Source organism: Nycticebus coucang, chromosome 9, assembly GCF_027406575.1.
Source record: "Nycticebus coucang isolate mNycCou1 chromosome 9, mNycCou1.pri, whole genome shotgun sequence".
In the NCBI taxonomy this organism is placed as follows: domain Eukaryota; kingdom Metazoa; phylum Chordata; class Mammalia; order Primates; family Lorisidae; genus Nycticebus; species Nycticebus coucang.
The window spans coordinates 47,463,944-47,484,272 of record NC_069788.1 but is presented as its reverse complement, the minus strand read 5'-3'; the positions used below and the strand labels follow the sequence as shown (position 1 = coordinate 47,484,272).

The 20,329-nt window shown below is 51.4% G+C and overlaps 3 protein-coding genes across 9 annotated transcripts; 2 read left to right on the top strand and 1 right to left on the bottom strand.

Moving 5' to 3' along the window:
• The first annotated feature begins 27 nt into the window (after positions 1-27).
• On the top strand, positions 28-10,812 carry SKIC2 (SKI2 subunit of superkiller complex). 6 transcript variants are annotated; one of them, XM_053601363.1, is made up of 28 exons: positions 28-153; positions 231-334; positions 1,594-1,703; positions 1,798-1,915; positions 2,000-2,114; positions 2,224-2,298; positions 2,515-2,568; positions 2,660-2,850; positions 3,014-3,142; positions 3,385-3,530; positions 3,926-4,072; positions 4,196-4,280; positions 4,460-4,566; positions 4,894-5,040; positions 5,118-5,214; positions 5,387-5,599; positions 5,703-5,813; positions 7,232-7,462; positions 7,864-8,001; positions 8,145-8,282; positions 8,425-8,529; positions 8,824-8,971; positions 9,043-9,169; positions 9,376-9,586; positions 9,732-9,842; positions 9,925-10,143; positions 10,330-10,470; positions 10,576-10,812. In XM_053601363.1, the coding sequence occupies exons 1-28, from the start codon at positions 132-134 to the stop codon at positions 10,774-10,776; spliced, it is 3,741 nt and encodes a 1,246-aa protein (XP_053457338.1). In that variant the 5' UTR covers positions 28-131; the 3' UTR covers positions 10,777-10,812. The 6 variants fall into 6 exon arrangements, with proteins under 6 accessions (XP_053457338.1, XP_053457336.1, XP_053457339.1 ...); XM_053601361.1 differs by having other exon boundaries at positions 10,330-10,812; XM_053601364.1 differs by lacking the exons at positions 10,330-10,470; positions 10,576-10,812 and having other exon boundaries at positions 9,376-9,509; positions 9,925-10,103.
• Positions 10,813-10,868: 56 nt separating this feature from the next.
• On the bottom strand, positions 10,869-13,160 carry DXO (decapping exoribonuclease). Its single transcript, XM_053601371.1, has 7 exons — positions 12,939-13,160; positions 12,341-12,702; positions 11,938-12,173; positions 11,636-11,855; positions 11,401-11,536; positions 11,169-11,263; positions 10,869-11,078 (listed from the first exon to the last, which is right to left on the bottom strand). The coding sequence occupies exons 2-7, from the start codon at positions 12,694-12,696 to the stop codon at positions 10,928-10,930; spliced, it is 1,194 nt and encodes a 397-aa protein (XP_053457346.1). The 5' UTR covers positions 12,697-12,702; positions 12,939-13,160; the 3' UTR covers positions 10,869-10,927.
• A 171-nt stretch (positions 13,161-13,331) lies between these two features.
• Positions 13,332-20,158, top strand: STK19 (serine/threonine kinase 19). Of its 2 annotated transcripts, XM_053601372.1 has the most exons (7): positions 13,332-13,566; positions 13,692-13,828; positions 17,869-17,964; positions 18,256-18,395; positions 19,166-19,263; positions 19,375-19,522; positions 19,729-20,158. In XM_053601372.1, exons 1-7 carry the CDS (start codon positions 13,467-13,469, stop codon positions 19,772-19,774), a joined length of 765 nt encoding a protein of 254 aa, XP_053457347.1. In that variant the 5' UTR covers positions 13,332-13,466; the 3' UTR covers positions 19,775-20,158. The 2 variants fall into 2 exon arrangements, with proteins under 2 accessions (XP_053457347.1, XP_053457348.1); XM_053601373.1 differs by lacking the exon at positions 17,869-17,964.
• The last annotated feature ends 171 nt before the right edge of the window (positions 20,159-20,329 follow it).

Sequence of the window (20,329 nt, the reverse complement as noted above, 5' to 3'; positions counted from 1 at the left end):
GCGGTAGTCCACGTTCCCTGCGGGGGCTGTGCCGAAAATCTCCTCCACTTCCGCCCGTTCCTGGGCGGGCCTTATTCGCGGCGCGTACTCGCTGCAGTTCCGGGCTGCTTGGCAGCCGAGGTGGTTCCAAGATGATGGAGACTGAGCGACTCGGTGAGGGGGAGGGGAGTGGAACGGAGTAGTAGGCAAAGAATGACTATTGACTAATGACCTCTGACCTCTCCCCGTAGTGCTACCTCCTCCAGATCCCCTGGACCTGCCCCTTCGGGCCGTGGAGGTGGGCTGCACAGGGCGCTGGGAGCTATTGAACGTGCCTGGGGCTTCAGAGAGCACAGTGAGTAACTTTTAACCCTAACCTTTGACCCTCATTTAGTCTAAACTTCCACCTTCCTCACGGTAGGATCATGTAGCATGACCTCGCTCTCCTATGCCTGGACACCTGTCGTCCAAGTCCAGACTGGTACTGAACAGACTCCAGCCCAGTGGACCTGCAGTGAGTCTGAGCTCATGTGAGGACAGATCAGGGAGGGCTGCAAATACCTTAGCTGCTTTTTCAAGTGTGTCTTTTCTCCTTGGAGCTCCGTTCTTCTGTATGCAAGCACCAGGGCACTTGTTGGTGATTAAGACTTTGAGCTCCGGACTCTCTAAATCCTTAGGTCTGGAACCTCTTTTTCTGCAATCAGTGATTCTCAAATTTTAGTGTGCTTCATGATTAGCAGACAGCTTTTCTTTTCTTTTTTTTTGTAGAGACAGAGTCTCACTGTACCGCCCTCGGGTAGAGTGCCGTGGCGTCACACGGCTCACAGCAACCTCTAACTCTTGGACTTACGCGATTCTCTTGCCTCAGCCTCCCGAGCAGCTGGGACTACAGGCGCCCGCCACAACGCCCGGCTATTTTTTGTTGTTGTTGCAGTTTGGCCGGGGCTGGGTTTGAACCCGCCACCCTTGGCATATGGGGCCGGTGCCCTACTCACTGAGCCACAGACGCTGCCCCAGCAGACAGCTTTTCAAAAGTGCAAATTACTAGGTCTGGTCTCCATGATTCTAAAACCCCAAATCTGCATTATTAACTAATACCCCAGGTAACTGAATAGCAAGGAATTCTTGGATAACCTTTGGAAAATATTGCTTCAGCCTGATTGTCCTAGTTTGTTTGGGACATCTGCCATTTCTGATCTAAAAGTAAATCCTGGCTGGGCATGGTAGGTAGTTCATGCCTGTAATCCCAGCACCTCAAGAGGCTTGAGGCAAGAGGATTGCTTGAGGCTAGGAATTGGAGACCAGCCTGGGCAACATAACAAGACCCAGTCTCAACAAATTTAAAAAAATCAAAAAATTAAAAAAAATTTAGCTGGTTCTGGTGGCACCTGCATATAGTTCCTCACTTCCCGGGAGGCTGAGTTGGCAGGATTGCTTAAGCCCAGGAGTCTGAGGCTGCAGTGAGCTCTGAGCATGCCATTATCCTCCAGCCTAGGTGACAGAGTGAGACCCTGTCTCTAAAAAAACCCCAAATAAACACAAATCCCATCACCTCTTTTGTCTGCATTTTACCCTATTTCCTTACCTAATGCCTCTCATCTTGTTCTATTTCAGCTTCCCCATGGCCTCCCTCCCTGTGCTCCAGATTTGCAGCAAGAAGCAGAGCAGTTGTTTCTGTCATCCCCAGCCTGGCTCCCTCTGCACAGTGTGGAGCACTCAGCTCGGTAAGGAGTCTGGCTGGAGGGGCCTGGACTGGGGTGATGAGTTCTTGAAGGAAGCTGCGACAGAGGGATAAAGTTACTTTCTTTTCTTCTCCAGAAAATGGCAGAGGAAGACAGATCCCTGGTCTCTTCTGGTTGCTTTGGGGGCCCCCATCCCATCTGACTTACAGGCTCAAAGACACCCAACTACAGGCCAGATACTGGGCTACAAGGAGGTAAGAGGCCAGAGGCTACAGAAAACAGCCTAGGAGAAGATGAGGGGGTGAGACGAAAGCTGGGGCTTTGATCTCTTGCCTCAGGTCTTGCTGGAGAACACAAATCTGTCGGCCACGACCTCCTTGTCTCTTAGCCGGCCTCCAGGGCCAGTCTCCCAGTCCTTATGGGGAAATCCAACACAGTACCCTTTCTGGCCAGGTGAGATGGGATGGTAGGAGAGGGAGCCCTTAGTCTCCAGGGAAGGATTCCCCACTCATCTTGTATTACTATCATCCTGTGAATCCTTGTTTTTCTACTCTCTCGTCAGGTGGGATGGATGAACCCACCATAACAGATCTGAGTACTCAGGAGGAGGCTGAGGAGGAGATAGACTTTGAGAAAGGTGAGGTGGGGCTCTGAGTCTGAGCCCTTTCATGCCTTTGAGCAAATTAGAAAAACGTTCTATAACAACGTTTACTGTCATCTGTTGGGCAAGTGTCACAGCAAACATCCCAATCTACAGTGTCTATGCTGTGAATGGTATCCTTCAGGTTCATGCTGTGTAACACTTGCACACCAGTGTGCAGTGGCCCTGGTTCTATGTCTCCCTGTCCTCTAGATCTTCTTACTGTTCCACCTGGTTTCAAGAAGGGAGTGGACTTTGCACCCAAAGGTTAGTGATAGTTTCGTGGTGGGAGTATAGAAGTAGTGCCCTTTTACAAATCAAAGAAGGACCTGACAAGGTCACCCTTTTTGCTCCTCAGATCACCCATCTCCAGCTCCTGGGTTGCTCAGCCTCAGCCGTCTGCTAGAGCCTCTAGATTTGGGTGGGGGTGATGAGGATGAGAGTGAGGCACTGGGACAGCCGGCAGAACCCAGAGGGGACACCGTTTCAGTCTCTTCCTGCAGTGCTCCCCTGGCCCGAACAGGCAGCTTGGAAGACCTAGTGTTGAAGGTCAGTGGTTCTGACAGTGGAGGCGAGAAAGAAGGGGCCTTGTCACAGCAAGGGTGGGTTAGCTAATTGGTTAAGAGGGGAAGAAAGGGGTATCTTTTGGGGAGAAGTGGTAATTAAGACCTGTCTGGCTGTCTCATTGCCACCCCATCCCTGGCTTTTCCAGGAAGCATCTACAGCTATATGTGCCCCAGAGCCCCCAAAACTTCCACCTCAGGAGCAGTGGGCCATTCCTGTAGATGTCACCTCTCCTGTGGGTGATTTCTACCGCCTCATTCCCCAGCCAGCTTTCCAGGTACTATGGCTAGCTCTTGCTCATTCTAGCACCTTTTGCTGGGTCAGCCCCTGGCCCAGCTTCCCAGCCCACCCCTTCCCTTCTCTCTCTCCAGAAGCGATATATCTTCTAGGTCAGTCTTAGTCCTCAGTCTCTGCCTTGCCTTGCTCTTGTCTCTTCCCTTTGGTCCCGCATGTCCCATGAGCAGGAGGCAGGGAGCCCCTCTCCTTTTTTCAGCTCCCATCTATTTCTCTTTCCCACAGTGGCCATTTGAGCCAGATGTGTTTCAGAAACAGGCCATCCTACATTTAGAGCGGCACAACTCTGTCTTTGTCGCAGCTCACACATCCGCGGGGAAGACAGTTGTGGCTGAATATGCCATTGCCCTGGCCCAGAAACACATGACACGGTACCAGTTCCCTCCCCGACTTCCTCCTTCACTATCAGCCCTGTTTTCTCCTGCCTCCTTTCTGAGTCTCATCTCTTAACATCTCTTCTCCCTCCTCTTACCTCATCCTTTAGGTGAGGGGGTTCCGGGGAGAGACTGAGGTGGGGGCTAGAAAGAAGTGAGAAGGCATGGTGGTGAGAGAGGTTAGAAGAATGACCTGGGTTAGTTTAGGAAGGGGTAGGGGGACAGCGCATTTCCAGGGTTATATCATGAAGGAGAATGTGAGGGCAGTTTGGGTGAGGAAGGGGACCACCTGTGCTTCTAGAACATGCTTTTGGGAGGGCGGCATGTGGGAGAGGAGGCACTGACCACAAGTCTGCATCGAGGGCCTGGCTAACTTCATGCCCTCTCCCCAGCACCATCTACACTTCACCCATCAAGGCCCTGAGCAACCAGAAGTTCCGGGACTTCCGGAACACATTTGGCGATGTGGGGCTGCTCACTGGGGATGTGCAGCTGCATCCGGAAGCTTCTTGCCTCATCATGACCACAGAGATCCTTCGGTGAGAGATGGGCACTTGGGATGGATGAACTTTTGGTTGGGAAGATGAGGCTGCTCCAGAGCATGCTGGAGGTGGGAGACACAGGAGCCACTGGGGAGTCAGCCCTTGGCCTCTTCTCCCCAGCTCCATGCTGTACAGTGGCTCGGATGTCATCCGAGACCTGGAGTGGGTCATCTTTGATGAGGTTCATTATATCAACGATGCTGAGGTAAGGGGTATGGGAACCCCAAAGGTCTCCTGTAGAACCAGTTGTGCAGCTCTCCTATTTTGCATACCCTGAGGACCTGCCTTCTTTGCCCCCACATGGAACCCTGTGCCAATTTTCTAGAGGCAGAAGGGCAGTGCCCTCTGCACTCCTTGTGACCACTTTTCCTTCTCTGTGCCCAGCGTGGGGTCGTGTGGGAGGAGGTGCTCATCATGCTCCCGGATCATGTCTCCATTATCCTTCTGAGTGCAACTGTCCCCAATGCCCTTGAGTTTGCTGACTGGATTGGGTGAGACATGTCCTGGAGTGCTTGGGTGAAGGGGCCTGCAGTATTTCTTGGTTGGGATGGGGGAGTAAGACTGCCACAGCAAGGCCAGCGGGAAGGCCTTGGGAGTGGCAAGGGGAAAGGGGTGGGGCTGGGGAACATGTCCCATTTGGGCTGTGACAGGACCTTATTTGGGGTCAGATTACTTGCATGTTGGGCTAGGACAGTGGGGTCAGTCTTCCATTCTGGGTCTTAGACAAGACTGAAGTCAGAGAGGGTGGAAAAGAGGGTGGGCATGTGGGTTCCTTCTCACACGCCCACCCCTGACCTGCTGCCCCCTTCTCCCTTCAGGCGACTGAAGCGTCGCCAGATCTATGTGATCAGCACTGTTGCCCGCCCTGTCCCCCTGGAGCACTATCTCTTCACCGGGAATAGCCCCAAGACCCAGGGGGAGCTATTCCTGTTGCTGGACTCCCGAGGAGCCTTCCACACAAAGGGGTGAGCCTAGAGATAGGGGAGGGGGCCAGAGCTGGGCTGCCAGTTGGGTATGACGGCCACCCCTTCCTGTGTCCCAGGTACTATGCAGCTGTGGAGGCCAAGAAGGAGAGAATGAGTAAACATGCCCAGACCTTTGGGGCCAAGCAGCCCATGCACCAAGGGGGGCCTGCACAGGTGAGAGCTAGGAGGCTTTTGTATCTGCCAACAGCTGTTTCTCCCTCACCTTTCCTTCCTTGTCCCCTAGGGGATTTGAACTTGAGCTTTGAGCACTGCCACACTTGGCACTACTTTATCTCCGACTGGTTCAGGGGACTCACCCTCTGCCCACTCCCTCCTTCTCCCCTAGGACCGTGGAGTGTACCTGTCCCTCTTAGCCTCACTCCGCACACGAGCCCAGCTGCCTGTGGTGGTGTTCACCTTCTCCCGGGGCCGCTGTGATGAGCAGGCCTCAGGCCTCACTTCCCTTGACCTCACCACAAGTTCAGAGAAGAGTGAGATTCACCTCTTCCTGCAGCGCTGCCTTGCACGTCTCCGAGGCTCTGACCGCCAGCTGCCCCAGGTGTGCCTGTGTGTGTGTGTGTGTGTATACATGGTGCACCTGGGAGGCTAGTGGAGGTAGGGTGTGCTGAGTCCCTGTTCTTGACTGTGGGTCTTCCATACAGGTCCTGCACATGTCAGAGCTCCTGCACCGTGGCCTGGGTGTGCACCACAGCGGCATCCTGCCCATCCTCAAGGAGATTGTGGAGATGCTTTTCAGCCGTGGCCTGGTCAAGGTACTCATGGTGGTGGAAGAGGGACTCCTCAGGGTACTCATTGCCCCTTTAGGGGCTATCCAGAGGGCAGAGGGGCAGAAGTTCAGACAGGTCAGTGTGGTGGTTAAGGAGTTGGGCTCTGGATCTAAACTGCTTGGGTTTGAATCCCAACTTCACCATTTGTTTGAGCTTTGACTTGGAGAAATTATTTAACCCTCCTGAACTTTTAAGTTTCTTGTCCCAAAACGCAGATGTATAAGAAAAGAGAACATTGTTCTCAGAGGAGAAACCTAAAAAGCAAGCATATAAAAAGTTATTAGTAATCAGAGAAGTGCAAATTACTCCTGAGATAAGACTTCACAGCTTTAGACTGGTGAAAGGTAGGAAGCTGGCTATGGCCAGATGTTGCCAGAGACATAGGAGACTGGAAGATTCTAAGGATCCTTGGGCAGGGATAGCCAATTTGGAATGTTCCCTGGTGCTATTTAGGCAGAACAAATAAAATATACTCTTTGACCCTAAATTCAATTCCTGAGTATACATGTACCACAAAGAAATACTCACCCTGGTCTGTGAGGGAAAGTGTATACTCTTCCTCTTGTGGGATTTTTCTTTTCTTTTTTTTTGAGACACAGTCTTACTCTGTCAGGCTGGGTAGAGTGCCGTGGCATCATGGCTCACAGCAACCTCAAATTCTTGGGCTTGAGCAGTCCTTTTGCCTCAGCCTTCTGAGTAGCTGGGACTGTAGGTGTCTGCCACAATGCCCAGCTAATTTTTCTAATTTTAGTAGAGACAGGCTCTTGCTCTTGCTCAGGCTGGTCTTCAACTCCTGAGCTCAAGGAATCCACCGGCCTCAGCCTCCCAGAGTGCTAGTATTACAGGTGTGAGCCACTACACCTGGCCTTGTACACTCTTTTTTGTTTGCTATAATCTTGTTTGTGGTGGTAGGGTAGCAGGGTGTTGGTGGTACCAGGGTGCCCTTTGCTGGGCGAGAGGGTAGGTAAATGTAGGAGAAACACCCCACAGTGTATCCTGTGGCAGTTAGAAGTAATGGGTTGGATATAACCACGGGAACCTGGATGGATATTGAAATACAAAATGGTGGAAAAGAAGAAAACAATCAGATGTATAATGGCTTTTTATGTGAGTTATAAATTATAGACATAAAACAAGACAGGTTTTGCAAGAACACATTCATTAAATACATTGGATTGCTGTGGGGGGATGAGAGTAGGACATAGGCATAAAATGAAAGAAGAAATGAAGAAAATGATAGTCCTTACCTTGTAGATTTGTCTGGAGAGTTAAACAAGATCCAAGTAACAACTTGGAGCTGTGCCTTGTGCCTGCCTAGCCTTGGCTACAAAGTGAGGTGGCTTGGCCAAGGCCAGGGTTGTGTATGTGGTCCTTTGCTGATCTTCTCTCTTCCTCTGCCCCAGGTCTTGTTTGCCACAGAGACCTTTGCCATGGGTGTAAACATGCCTGCCCGTACAGTGGTGTTTGACTCCATGCGCAAGCATGATGGCTCGACTTTCCGGGACCTGCTCCCTGGGGAGTATGTACAGATGGCAGGCCGAGCAGGTCGGAGGGGTCTGGACCCCACAGGCACCGTCATCTTGCTCTGCAAGGGCCAAGTGCCTGAGATGGCGGACCTGCACCGCATGATGATGGTGAGGGGATAGTATGAGGCTGGCTGGGCAAGGCCCCACCTCTGGGACCTGCTAGATTCTCTCTTCTAGCCCTCTTCTTCTCTCCTCTCCTCTGACTTCTTAATTTTTCTTGAGAGAAATCAATGTAGGAGTGAGCAAATCCAAGGATGAGATTGGAATCCATCTCCTAGTCCCCACCCACCCCATCCCTGTGAATACAGCGTTAGATGGGACCTTTGAGAGTCTATTTTGATTTGCTTTCCTTGTGTTACAGAGGAAGTGAGCAAGTTCGTTGAAGCCTCCATGGTTGCAGTGCTAGAGCCAAGACTAGATCTGCCGAGGGTAGATCCAGTCCCCAGGGTACTGGCTCGGGAGCCATATGTCCTACCCTGATCTTACTGGTTTCTCTGACCTGGCTCCAGGGGAAGCCATCCCAGCTGCAGTCCCAGTTCCGTCTCACATACACTATGATCCTCAACCTACTACGAGTGGATGCCCTCAGGGTGGAGGACATGATGAAGAGGAGCTTCTCTGAGTTTCCGTCCCGCAAGGATAGCAAGGTGAGGAGGTTGGCAGTGACCAGTATATCAAACAAGATGGCACACGAAGTTAGCATTTGGAGGCCAGTGTGGTAAAGAAGGAGAGTGTGGCAGATGGGGCCTGGAGATTCTCCTTTCACAGCCTTCCCCCTGCTTTTGCTCAGGCCCATGAACAAGCTCTGGCTGAACTGACCAAGAGGCTGGGGGCCTTGGAGGAGCCTGACATGACTGGCCAATTGGTTGACCTGCCTGAGTATTACAGCTGGGGGGAGGAATTGACAGAGACCCGGCATATGATCCAGGTGAGCAAGTGTGATGCTGGGGAGATGATGGGGGAACGGAGAAAGAGTATGTGTCATTCTGGGTGCCCCTGAACTTAGCCTGGGTGTCTGCCCCTATGACGCCTCCTCCTGTATCTCCTTTGTGCATGTCCCTGTTCTCCAGCAACGCATCATAGAATCTGTGAATGGGCTGAAATCTCTCTCAGCAGGAAGGGTGGTGGTGGTGAAGAATCAGGAGCATCACAATGCTTTAGGTGTGATCCTACAGGTGAGGGAATTTGGACCCTAGAGGGTAGGAGGGATCCCTCTGTCTTCCCCATTTGGCTGGGGATGGATTTCAGTCACCATAGGGCTCTGGGTTTTCCCTCTTGTCCCCCTTTCACCCCTTCCCATCACTACCACTTCATGCTCACTTTCCTTCTCCCCTCAAGAAGTCGGCTCTGATTGCTTGACTTGAGGTCTGTGAGGTCTTCCTGATCCTGGCCCGAGGGTAGGGATCTGGTTTCTACCTTTGATATCCACTCCTCACATCCCCCTATCTTGGCCTCCCTGACACCCCCAGGTCTCCTCAAACTCCACCAGTAGAGTATTCACAGCCCTGGTCTTGTGTGATAAGCCCATGTCTCAGGACCCACAGGACAGGGGGCCGGCCATTCCAGATGTGCCCCATCCAGATGACCTTGTGGGATTTAAGCTGTTCCTGCCTGAAGGTGAGTGAGGCAGGTGTCTGGCTTTCTGGTGGCAGTGTGGCAAGGTGTGACCTACTCTCCCCTTTTCACAGGACCCTGTGACCACACTGTGACCAAGCTCCAGCCAGGAGATGTGGCTGCCATCACCACCAAAGTGCTCCGGGTGAATGGGGAGAAGATCTTGGAGGACTTCAGCAAGAGGCAGCAACCAAAATTCAAGTTAGAGATGCTGGGGTGGCCATTTTCCTTGTGAGGGGCATATAGTATGGAGTAGGGGGTAGAGATATAGCATGTGTAGAGAGTGGGTTGGCCTGAGGGAGACTGTAGTGGGAGGGCATTTGGGGGGGTCTCCCCCAACCTGAGGGGAGAACTTCTATGGGAGAGAAGCTTCTTACTCCAGAGATGAAGACCTGTTGCCTCTTCAGGAAGGATCCTCCCCTTGCAGCTGTGACCACTGCTGTCCAAGAACTGCTGCGTCTGGCTCAGGCCTACCCAGCAGGACCGCCCACCCTTGATCCTGTCAATGACCTGCAGCTCAAGGATGTGTCAGTGGTAGAAGGTGGGCTCCGGGCCCGGAAGCTGGAGTTGCTGATCCAGGGTGCTCAGTGTGTACATAGCCCCCGTTTTCCTGCCCAGGTAGGGCTCTGGATGCCAGCTCCCAAGCTGGGAGGAACAGCTTTTCCTCTCTGGTCCCTGTAGACTGGCCACCCCATCTCAGCCCTTGTCCCCAGTGCACCCCTGCTGAGGGGCAAGGAGAAGGCTGACTTATGGCTCTCTGCAGTACCTGAGGCTGCAGGAGAGAATGCAGATACAGAAGGAGATGGAGCGGCTGCGCTTCCTACTGTCGGATCAGTCCCTGCTGCTGCTCCCCGAGTACCACCAGCGAGTAGAGGTGGGAGCAGCAGGAGTGGGGGTGGGGCGGGGAGCTAGAGTAGAAGACACCAGCCTCCCAACACCTACCCTTTTTCTTGCAGGTGCTCCGAACCCTGGGTTATGTGGATGAGGCAGGCACCGTGAAACTGGCAGGGCGGGTGGCTTGTGCTATGAGCAGCCATGAGCTGCTCCTCACTGAGCTCATGTTTGACAATGCACTGAGCGCCCTGCGGCCTGAGGAAATTGCTGCCCTGCTCTCTGGGCTGGTCTGTCAGAGCCCTGGGGACCCTGGGGATCAGCTCCCAAGCACCCTCAAACAGGTAGAAGACAGCACCCTTCTCTTCCTGCCTGGGGTATTCATTCCCAACCCCCTTCCCTAGGTATTCCCCATGTGCCCTGCTCCAGCCCTGTAAGTGCCCCAGGGGTGGGAATGACCTCTTGATTGATCTTGGCCTCCTGTCTTAAAGCAGGAAGGCTGGTCTTAGCTTCTCCTTTCTCCTCGGTAGGGAGTAGAACGTGTTCGAGCTGTGGCCAAGCGGATTGGTGAGGTCCAGGTGGCCTGTGGCCTGAATCAGACAGTGGAAGAATTTGTTGGGGAGCTGAATTTTGGGCTGGTTGAGGTTGTGTACGAGTGGGCCCGGGGCATGGTGAGTACCTGGGGTTTGGGGTTTTACAGACAGCTGGGGGCAGGGGGAGGAGGGGTAAGCTGCCCAGCTAGAGCATGTCCAGTCCTCACCCTGCTCTCCCCACAGCCCTTCTCTGAGTTGGCAGGGCTCTCAGGAACCCCTGAGGGCCTGGTGGTCCGCTGCATTCAGCGCCTGGCTGAGATGTGCCGCTCACTGAGGGGGGCAGCCCGCCTGGTAGGAGAGCCTGTGCTGGGCGCCAAGATGGAGACAGCGGCTACCCTGCTGCGACGGGACATCGTCTTTGCAGCCAGCCTCTATACCCAGTGAATGACCTCTGTAAAAATGTGATAGTAAAACAGCAAACCACCATGTGTGCTTGAGGTGAATGACTCAGCTAAGAAGACAAAGCAAAAGAACCACTTACAAATATATCTTTATCATCTGTGCACACAGAGACTGGACCAGCCCCTCTATAGCATCAGTACTTGGGAGAGGGAGTCTTAGGGGGTGATGGGAGGTCCTGGGTCATGGCTTCCACATACCACATGGGCAGAAAGGCATAGGGCTCATCTTGATGCACAGACACAGTGACTGGGCCACCTGGTTCCCAGGAGAAGAGGTGGATGAGCCTGGATGGGGGTGCAGATTGAGGCATGAGTTGAGGAACAGAGGATGAACTCCTGGGACCCAGAGAGGAGGGACAGACCTGAATGTCTCACCTGGGGTCATCCTGGACAACTATGTTCTGGGCAAAGCTAAGGAAGGCAGCACAGAAGTTCATGCATACAGAGGGATTCCAGCCATCACGGTCATTCTGGAGTGGGCAGAGGAAGAGGCAGAAGACTGACAATGAGGTTGGGGATGGGAGAAGGGAAAGACTAGCCCTGGATGCTGGACATGTGGTCTTGGTGTGTGAAAGATACAGGTGGGAGCTTTGACATCATGCCTTACCCTGACATATTCAAACATCTCCATGGTAGGAAAGGTCTTGAAAGAACAGACAAAACCCTCTGGGTTACGGAAGCCAGCGACAACACTCGGGACTCCTGGGAGGAATGACTGAGCCCACCATTTCAGGAGCTTGTATCTGTCAGGAAAAGCAAGGGGTCACTGAGACCCTTCCTCTCCAAGTCCCCTTCCTAGTCTTTGATTCTAGGCTTTTGCCGTGCCCATCATTATCCTGAACCTGTAAAAGCTCCTCCATTGGCCAGGGCTGTGCATCTCCTTGGAGGTCTTGAGCTCCACATAGCAGGTGGGGGGCTGTGTGGATGGGGCTTGGGGGTCTGTGCAGTCTACCTCCCCTGAGAAGAGCAGAGGATGGCTTCCCAGGCGGCCACGCAGCACAGAGCAGAAGGCCACGTTGGTGTTAACCACCCCAGAGGGATCTGGAGAACCTCCAGGTTTGTCTGCACAGGGAGAGAAATAGCAGGAGTGAGGCTCTCAATCTCTGGGAGGGGCAAGGGGCTACCAAGTGGGGGCAACTCTCACCTGCACACATGTACTGCTCAAACTTGTATCCCATGTACATAAGCTCCCGGAGGAGGGGTGGCCGAGCAAGCCTCTGAGCCCGAGCAGCTGGTGTCTCCACCTCACTCAGATACAGTGTCCCCTGGAATCGGGAGGCTGCCAGCTGCCAGCCCTCCTGACGCTCATATGGTGTTGTCAGTAATTTTGTTAGGTGCCCCCGCCACGTCACTATGGCTCCTGCCAGCCAACCTGGACCCCTGAGGGGGAGGAATTAGAGACTAAAGATCTGATATAGCATTGGTCAGATGCTCCCCCAAAGAACAGCCTAGGTTCATTCCAAAGACTGATTCTCACCCCAGCTTTGGCTCTTAATTTTGAAAGTAGTGCAGGTCTCCAGAACTACTGTGTGCTATGCTTCGCTCACCCCTCCAGCTGGCCTCGGTGTTCCAGGAGCCAGCGTAACAGGTGATCCAGCCCTTCTCGGACCTCCTCCTCTCGGGGCTGGTATCGATCAGGGTATCCGTCTCTGAGGTCAAAGTCGGGGCCTGGACCGTTGGTGGGGGGTGGGCTATAGTAGCGAAGAGCTCGGGCATCTCCATGGTACTGGCGTTGTGCATCCAGGGAGAAGCAGCCCAGTTGTGAAGGGCGCCGGTAGAAAGGAAAGGGCCCAGAGTAGAGGGCAGGGTCTGTGCGCAGTGAGGGTGCTGGACAGGGGAGTTTGTTCCGAGGTCCAGTTGCCTCTATCTTCCCAGCTCCTCTCTTGTTCCCTCTGGGTTCCATGAGGTCCTGAGAGGAGGGGGAAAGTTTCTATTTTACAGAGACGGGAGGAGAAGGGTGACTCTAAGTCAGGACTAAACAAGCCTCCTGATCCTTGAAAGATGCAGGCGCCCAGTCCCTCATACACAACCAGCGCCAAGCACTCATCCTGCCTCTTCCTTGCCCTATACCTCCTCCCACCCCACGTCCTGCAAACGCAGCGAGTTTAGCAAGGAAGATAGGGCTCTGATAAAAGATCTGGTTACCTCAAAACCCCCCAACTTCGACTTTCACTTCCGCAAGGCTATGATCCCAGGGCAGGTACGTCAGAGCCCAAGAGGAATGAAAAGGTGGTTCTTCTGTTTTAGATGATGCAATCATTCAGCGACAGTGGCGAGCAGACACCTCAGGGGCAAGGGTGGTGGTGGTAGGTTAGCTTTGTACCACAAAGTCAATCCCAACAGGGCCACCAGCGCCCCTGCGCACCGCCCACGCGGCCCGGACGTGAGAGCCCTGGGAAGGAGCCAATCAGCGGCAGGCGTGGGGCCCAGACCAGGCCGAAGTGGTGCTGGAATCTGCATTGGCACCGCCCCTCTCGGCAAGGGCCTGCGAGATAACCAGTTGATGCTGGTTTCAACATCGCGTCATGGTACTTAGACTGAGTCACCCGCTCTACGAGGAGGGACTCCCGGGTGGCGGGGGACCATACGTCACTTCCCTGCGCCGGAAGGCCCTATTTTCACATTCTTGTCCTTCACCCCTACCCTTTTCCCGGTACCATAAAATCCAGGGGTATGAGCCGGAAAAGGCATCGCCTGGTCCCGGAGACCTTTGGACTGAAGAGGCGGCGGGAGCAAGGGCCTGTAGAATCGGATTCCCTGCGGGGCGAGTCAGGTAACCATGGCAACCGTGGGGCGGGACTAAATGCCCCAGCTGGGAGGGCCCTCCTCGGGTACTCCTGTCTATTGGGAGAATGGCGCCCCCAGTTCCCTCTTCTCAGTGACCGGGTCTCTGCCCAGTGTCTGTGCGTGCGGCTGTCTCGGAGCTAGTGCAGCTGTTCCCGCGAGGCCTCTTCGAAGATGCGCTGCCGCCCATCGTGCTGAGGAGCCAGGTGTACAGCCTGGTGCCTGACCGGACGGTGGCCGACCGACAGTTGGTGAGGGGCGTCAGTGCGACTGGTAGACATCCTGTCCCTGCATCGCAGACACTCCTGAAGTCCCGTGTCAGTCATTCACTCAGTCAGTGCACCAGCCATTCAGCAAGCTTTCTTAGGCCTTTCTGGGGCGGGGCATTGTGGTGCCAGAGAATGGATGCAACAGAACCTGTTAAGAGTCCCTTAGGCATGCGCGGCGCCTGTGAGTAGGGCGCTGGCCCTATATACTGAGGGTGGCGGTTTCAAACCCGGCCCCGGCCAAACTGCAACAAAAAAATAGCTGGGTGTTGTGGCGGGCGCCTGTAGTCCCAGCTGCTCGGGATGTTGAGGCAAGAGAATCGCCTAAGCCCAAGAGCTGGAGGTTGCTGTGAGCTGTGACACTACGGCACTCTACTGAGAGGAGAGCGACAAAGTGAGACTCTGTCGCTAAAAACAAACAAAAAAAAGAGTCCCTTAGGCGGTGAAGTGCAGGCCAGATCCTGGAGGTGGAAGAACAAAGCCTTGCTTGGAGGAAACTGAGTCTTGGACATGGGTCAAGCATACAACTCTGGGAATGCAGGCAGACGTCATATCACAACAGGCCTTGTACACTAGTGTTTGCACACAGAAGGCAATGAGCTGGTAGAGAATGTCAAACAGGAGAGGGAATGGTATATTGGAAGTAGTGGCTGAGGCAGGGAGATGAATGTGGTTGGTGGTGTTAAGAGCACCTCGGGGGCCAGATGATGTGTCTAATTTTGTACACGTTGAGTTGATGATGCTTGTGAGCATCCAAAGGCAAATGTAATAGATAAGAGGATTGGAGAGAATTTTGGGCCAGTGTTATACAGTTGCAAGTCACCAGGCATGGTAGCTCATGCACTCTGGGAGGCTGAATCAGGAAGATCACTTGAGACCAGGAGTTTGAGAGCAAGCAGCCTGGTCAACATAGTGAGACCCCCATATCTACAAAACAATTTAAAAATTAGCGAGGCGTGGTGGCACATCTGTACTTCTAGCTACTGGGAAGGCTAAGATGGGAGGATCCCTTGAATCCAAGAATTCAAGGCTGCAGTGAACTCATTACAGAATGATTTCATCATTGAAAACAGAAAAACCACCTTTGCATCTTTCTTGGGTTCTGCTGCTCCTGGCGTTAGGTCATAGCCCTGCAGAGGTGAAAGTCAAGGTTGGGAGGCTTTGAGGTAACCAGATCCTGAATTTGAGCATAGATTTCCTTGTACCACCCTGTACAACAGAGTGAGACTCTTTCTCTAAAAAGAAAGAGGGAGAGAGAGTAAGAGAGAGAAAGAAAGAATGAATTGCAAGTCATAGGGGCGTGCATAGCAGGCAGTTCAGTATGTGGATGTGGGTGAGATCCAGTAGGAAGTGCCTTTGTTGCTTACTCTGCATGTTTTTTATTTTCTTTCTACTTTTGGGTTTATTTTACTTCATTCTCCCCATTAATCTTTATCCTTCTTTACTATATGCATATAAGGCTACAATTTTCCCTGATATTTCGAGTTTGGTATTAGTTCAGAATGCCTTCTAATCTCCTTTTTTGTGAGCTTTTTTTTTGACTCATTGGGTTGATTAGAAATATATGTAAAAAAAAAAGAAATATATGTCAGTGGGTCGGCACCTCTAGCTCAGTGGTTAGGGCACCGGCCACGTACACCAAGGCTGGAGGGTTTGAACCCAGCCTGGGCCTGCTAAACGACAATGACAACTACAAAAAAAAAAAAAGCCGGGTGTTGTGGTGGGCGCCTGTTGTCCCAGCTATTTGGGAGGCTGAGGCAAGAGAATCGCTTAAGCCCAAGAGTTTGAGGTTGCTCTGAGGTGTGATGCCATGGCACTCTACCAAGGGCGACGTAGTGAGACTTTGTCTCAAAAAAAAAAAAAAAATATATATATATATATATATATATATGCCAGAATTTCTAACATTTTCCTATTACCTTATTGTTACTGATTTTTGACATAAATGACATGTGGCCAGAGAAAATGTACAATATGATTTCAGTCCTTCAAAATGTAGTGAGACTTTTTTGTGCTATATTCGAAAAAATTTGTATTATTTAGTTATTAATTTCTTAGTAGCTGAAGTTATTATTGAAACCATCTATTTCCTTAGTGATTATTTTGTCTGTTCTGTGAATTTATAAAAATCAAATTAGTATTTGTGGATTTGTTGTTGTCTCTTCACATAGTTTCCCCACTTTATCATTTCTTTTTTTTTCCTTTTGGGCTCATGTTAAAAACTTTGGACCGTCTCTGTGTATTTTTTAAGTCTCTTAGACAGTTTTCTGCATTTTTAATATTTGACTATTTATTGTATGTACGTTAGTTGTTTTTAATCTCTTACAGATTAAAGCTTTTTTTTTTTTGAGACAGAGTTTCACTATGTCACCCTCGGTAGAGTGCTGTGTCGTCACTGCTCACAGCAACCTCAAACTCTTGGGTTTGGGCAATGCCTGTAGCTCAGTGAGTAGGGCACTGGTCCCATATACTGAGGGTGGCAGGTTCAACCCTGGCCCCGGCCAAATTGCAACAACAAAAAAATAGCTGGGCATTGTGGTGGGTGCCTGTGGTCCCAGCTACTTGGGAGGGGGAGGTTGCTGTGAGCTGTGATACCACAGCACTCTACCGAGGGTGACAAAGTGAGATTCTGTCTCTAAAAAAAAAAAAATAATTCTTGGGCTTAAGCGATTCTCTTGCCTTGGCCACCCAAGTAGCTGGGATTACAGGTGCCCGCCTCAACACCCAGCTATTTTTTTGTTGTAGTTGTCGTTGTTGTTTAGCAGGCCCGGGCTGGGTTCAAACCCACCAGCCTTGGTGCATGTGGCCGGCGCTGTAACCACGGTGCTACGGGAGCCTTGGGTTTTCTTTCTATTTTTTGTTTCTTTAGAGTTTGTTTGTGTGTTTTTGAGACAGAGTCTCAAGCTGTTGCCCTGGGTAAAGTGCTATGGCGTCACAGCTCACAGCAACCTCAAACTCTTGGGCTTAAGCGATTCTCTTGCATCAGCCTCCCAAGTAGCTGGGACTATAAGCGCACAACAGGCAGCTATTTTATTAGTTGTAGTTGTCATTGTTGTTTGGCAGGCCCGGGCTGGATTTGAACCCGCCAGCTCTGTCCGCTGAGCTACAGGCGCTGAGCCGAGTTTTATTTTCTTATGTGCCCAGTTATTTTTGGTGATGTGCTGGACAGATTTGCTTAGATCAGCAAATGCCCTCCATGTTCCAGTTACCTCTACGAATACCTGTTTTCACTTAGATATTATATTGGTCTGGTAATTTGTATTACCTCGTGAGCTCGTTAATACTTAAATAATTTTTAGATAATATTTTATCCAGAATTTCAATTTTCAACAGGTAAGTTTATTCTTGCTGTATTCCTATAAACAGAAGCCTGGTTTATTTTTATTTGTTTTAAATATTTTATCCCATATTCCTCCCCACTTTCCTCCACCCAAAATCTAGAGTGTTGATTTCTTGAAGCCAGGGCCTATGTCTTTTGTTTTTTTGAGACAGAGCCTCAAGCTGTCACCCTGGGTAGAGTGCCGTGGCCTCACAGCTCACAGCAACCTCCAACTCCTGGGCTCAAGCGATTCTCTTGCCTCTGCCTCCCAAGTAGCTGGGACTACAGGCGTCTGCCACAATGCCCAGCTATTTTTTGGTTATAGCTGTCATTGTTGTTTGGCTAGAATCCAGCCCGGGCTGGATTCGAACCCGCCAGCTCAGGTATATGTGGCTAGTGCCTTAGCCGCTGAGCCCAGAGCCTATATCTTAATTATTTTATTTTAGTGCCTGGCATATGACTGGTCATAGAAAAATATATTGATTGTTTGATAGACAACTGGTAAGGCAGGTAAAAGAAAGGGTAGGTAACTAGTTGGAAAGGCTAATGTTTATCCACATGATTATCCTCCCACACAGTTTTTCCTTTATTAAGAGAAAAATGCCCTGATACTGCCAAACAAAATTTCCCTGCCCCGAGTACCTAGAGAATAGCAGAGCATCTTAGCCTGATACTCTTCTTTTCACTCCCATCTCTGTGGAGGCAGAAGGAGCTTCAAGAGCAGGGGGAGATCAGAATCATCCAGCTGGGCTTCGACTTGGATGCCCATGGAATTATCTTCACTGAGGACTATAGGACCAGAGTATGTGTGACTTTGTGTATACCCTGGGTGGTAGGGCAGGGCCGGGAAATTGGGAAACAGTAATAAAAACAAAAGAAACAAGTTTTCTATCTCATATCCCATGGGGTGGGGAGGGCACAGGGCTCTGGTAAGTAGTAACATGAGGAAGAGGGACAGGAGGAGGAGAAAGAATGGTATAGAAGGTGGAAGGACCTGAGCAAGATGGGAAACAGGAAGAGAAATGCTGTCTTGGGGATAGAGGTTGGTGGAGGGTGAGTGTGGGGCCAGACCATGTCTCATCTTTGCTTGTAGGTCCTCAGGGCCTGTGATGGCCGACCATATGCTGGGGCAGTGCAGAAGTTTCTGGCTTTGGTGCTTCCAGCCTGTGGAGACCTTAGTTTCCAGGAGGACCAAATGACCCAGACCTTTGGCTTCAGGGACCCAGAGATCACGTGAGACTTGTGGAACCAACAGAATCAGGCATCTAGAGCTTCCCTGCCTCTCTCCAGTTCCATCCAGCCTTTTCCTTTTCCTTCTGGCACACCTGCCAAAATAGTCCAGCTCTTCTTTTTGATCTTCTAACTTTGCACTCCTCCCCACAGGAGAGGAGACCTGTCTTACCTAGGGCCTCGGAAAGAGCCCTTGACTCTTCAGAAGATCTGTCTAGGTGGCTTATCAAACGCACACAGGGGCCTGGCAGGAACCATACAAACCTGATGGTGATCATACTGGAACTAAAAGGGTAGAGAATGATAGGAGCTGGGAGGCCCCTGCACATTCACATTTTAAAAACAAACTAAAGGACTGATCTCATCTGGGGAAGCATACTTTCTGTGAGATGGTGGGAGCTATATTGAGGTACACGTAGGCCATGGCAGGAGCATAGAACACTGGTTTCTCCTTTCAGTCCTGCAACTGAGTGTGTATCTGGGCTTGGAGAGGGCTTCTGAGAGGAGAAGCTAGTTGAATGAGTGAACAACAATAGGAAAAGAAAGAGAGGAGGGAGGGCAGTCCAAATAGAGAGACTGGATAAACAGGAACACAGAGGCAGTAAGGGGTGTGGTATGAGCAGGGAATCGCCCGAAGTTGGGGTTTTGTTCTTTAACCCCTCTTGTGTGTTGCCCGTGTTTCTGAAGACTCAGTGCTCAAACATTAACAGATGGGAGGAGAGATGGCTCTCAGAGCCCAGGCCTCATCTTTCCTGGCTTCTCACTGCCCTCAGGCATCTGGTGAATGCTGGAGTATTCAATGTCCGCGATGCTGGGAGCTGGTGGCTAGCTGTGCCTGGAGCTGGGAAATTCATCAAGTACTTTGTTAAAGGTATCTGTCAGCAGCTCAAGCTTGCAGCTCCTCAAGAACACCTTTCGGTGGCTCCTCAGGATTCTGGTCCTTATTCACCTTTCCCTGTCCTATGCCACCCATCTCATCCAGGGCGCCAGACTGTCCTCGGCATGGTCCGAAAGGCCAAGTACAAGGAGCTACTCCTGTCTGAGCTCTTGGGCCGGCAGGCACCTGCCACAGTGCGTCTTGGCCTCACCTACCATGTGCATGACCTCATTGGGGCCCAGCTGGTGGACTGGTGAGTCTTGCCCTCTGGCCTCTGGCAGATGACAGAGCAATGAGCCAAGGCTAGATTTTCTCCCAGCTCATGTTTAATTCACTAGTGAAGCTCTGTTCCTCTATCATTGTTCTTTGGAACCCAGGAATACCTTTTGCTAAGTTCTGAGTTCTCCTTACACCACAGGCCTACGTGTCTGGCTCCAGCCTTGTCTTTCTCTTACACAGCATCTCCACCACGTCTGGAACCCTCCTCCGCCTGCCAGAGACGTGAGGATTCTACTCTTCTTTGTACAGCTCCCCAGAGTGGACCAACGGGTCCTGGAGTGCTTCCTTATGGTGGCTGAGACAGGGTCACCTTGGGAAGTCTTGGGAGCCAGGATAAGTGTTAGGCTCTCCAAGCAAAGGATCAGATATAATTATTGCTGTTTACCTGGGCTGAGTCAGTGGTGGGGTTTGGGCAATGCTTCTCTGCCCTTCCATGGAAGTGGAGCCAGAAACTGTGCCAAGGCTGTGGCTGCTGCCTTTCATGTAAAAGGTGCTGTTCTCTGTGTTGAGATAGGATGGTGGGATTTCTGGGGAGGCTGGTGAAGGAAGGCAGGGTTCTCTTCACTACATGTCAGATTGAAATTGCCAAATAAACTACTTATGTCTTTGATATTTTCTGGTTGTCCTGTGGTTACTGTGACATGTAAGTTTGGGTGCCTGGTCTGGGGATAAAGTTAAAACCAAACCTAGCCCTCAGCTTTGCCTCATTGTTCAGAGAGGAAAAGGGTTAACTTTCACATTCAGAGTAGTTCTCCTTGTGGGATGGTGAGAGTGTACCTGA

Bases quoted from the DNA above. Each gene is read 5' to 3' on its own strand.
- SKIC2 (XM_053601361.1), top strand. From the start codon at position 132: ATGATGGAGACTGAGCGACTCG. The intron at 3,143-3,384 runs GTACTATGGCTA...TCTTTCCCACAG, and splicing joins TTCCCCAGCCAGCTTTCCAG to TGGCCATTTGAGCCAGATGT. The intron at 8,530-8,823 runs GTGAGGGAATTT...TGACACCCCCAG, and splicing joins CTTTAGGTGTGATCCTACAG to GTCTCCTCAAACTCCACCAG.
- DXO (XM_053601371.1), bottom strand. From the start codon at position 12,696: ATGGAACCCAGAGGGAACAAGAGAGGAGCTGGGAAGATAGAGGCAACT. The intron at 12,174-12,340 runs GTGAGCGAAGCA...CCTCCCCCTCAG, and splicing joins CACCGAGGCCAGCTGGAGGG to GGGTCCAGGTTGGCTGGCAG. The intron at 11,537-11,635 runs GTTCAGGATAAT...TTTTCCTGACAG, and splicing joins CAATGGAGGAGCTTTTACAG to ATACAAGCTCCTGAAATGGT.
- STK19 (XM_053601372.1), top strand. From the start codon at position 13,467: ATGAGCCGGAAAAGGCATCGCCTGGTCCCGGAGACCTTTGGACTGAAG. The intron at 18,396-19,165 runs GTGAGACTTGTG...CACTGCCCTCAG, and splicing joins TTCAGGGACCCAGAGATCAC to GCATCTGGTGAATGCTGGAG. The intron at 19,523-19,728 runs GTGAGTCTTGCC...TCTCTTACACAG, and splicing joins GGGGCCCAGCTGGTGGACTG to CATCTCCACCACGTCTGGAA.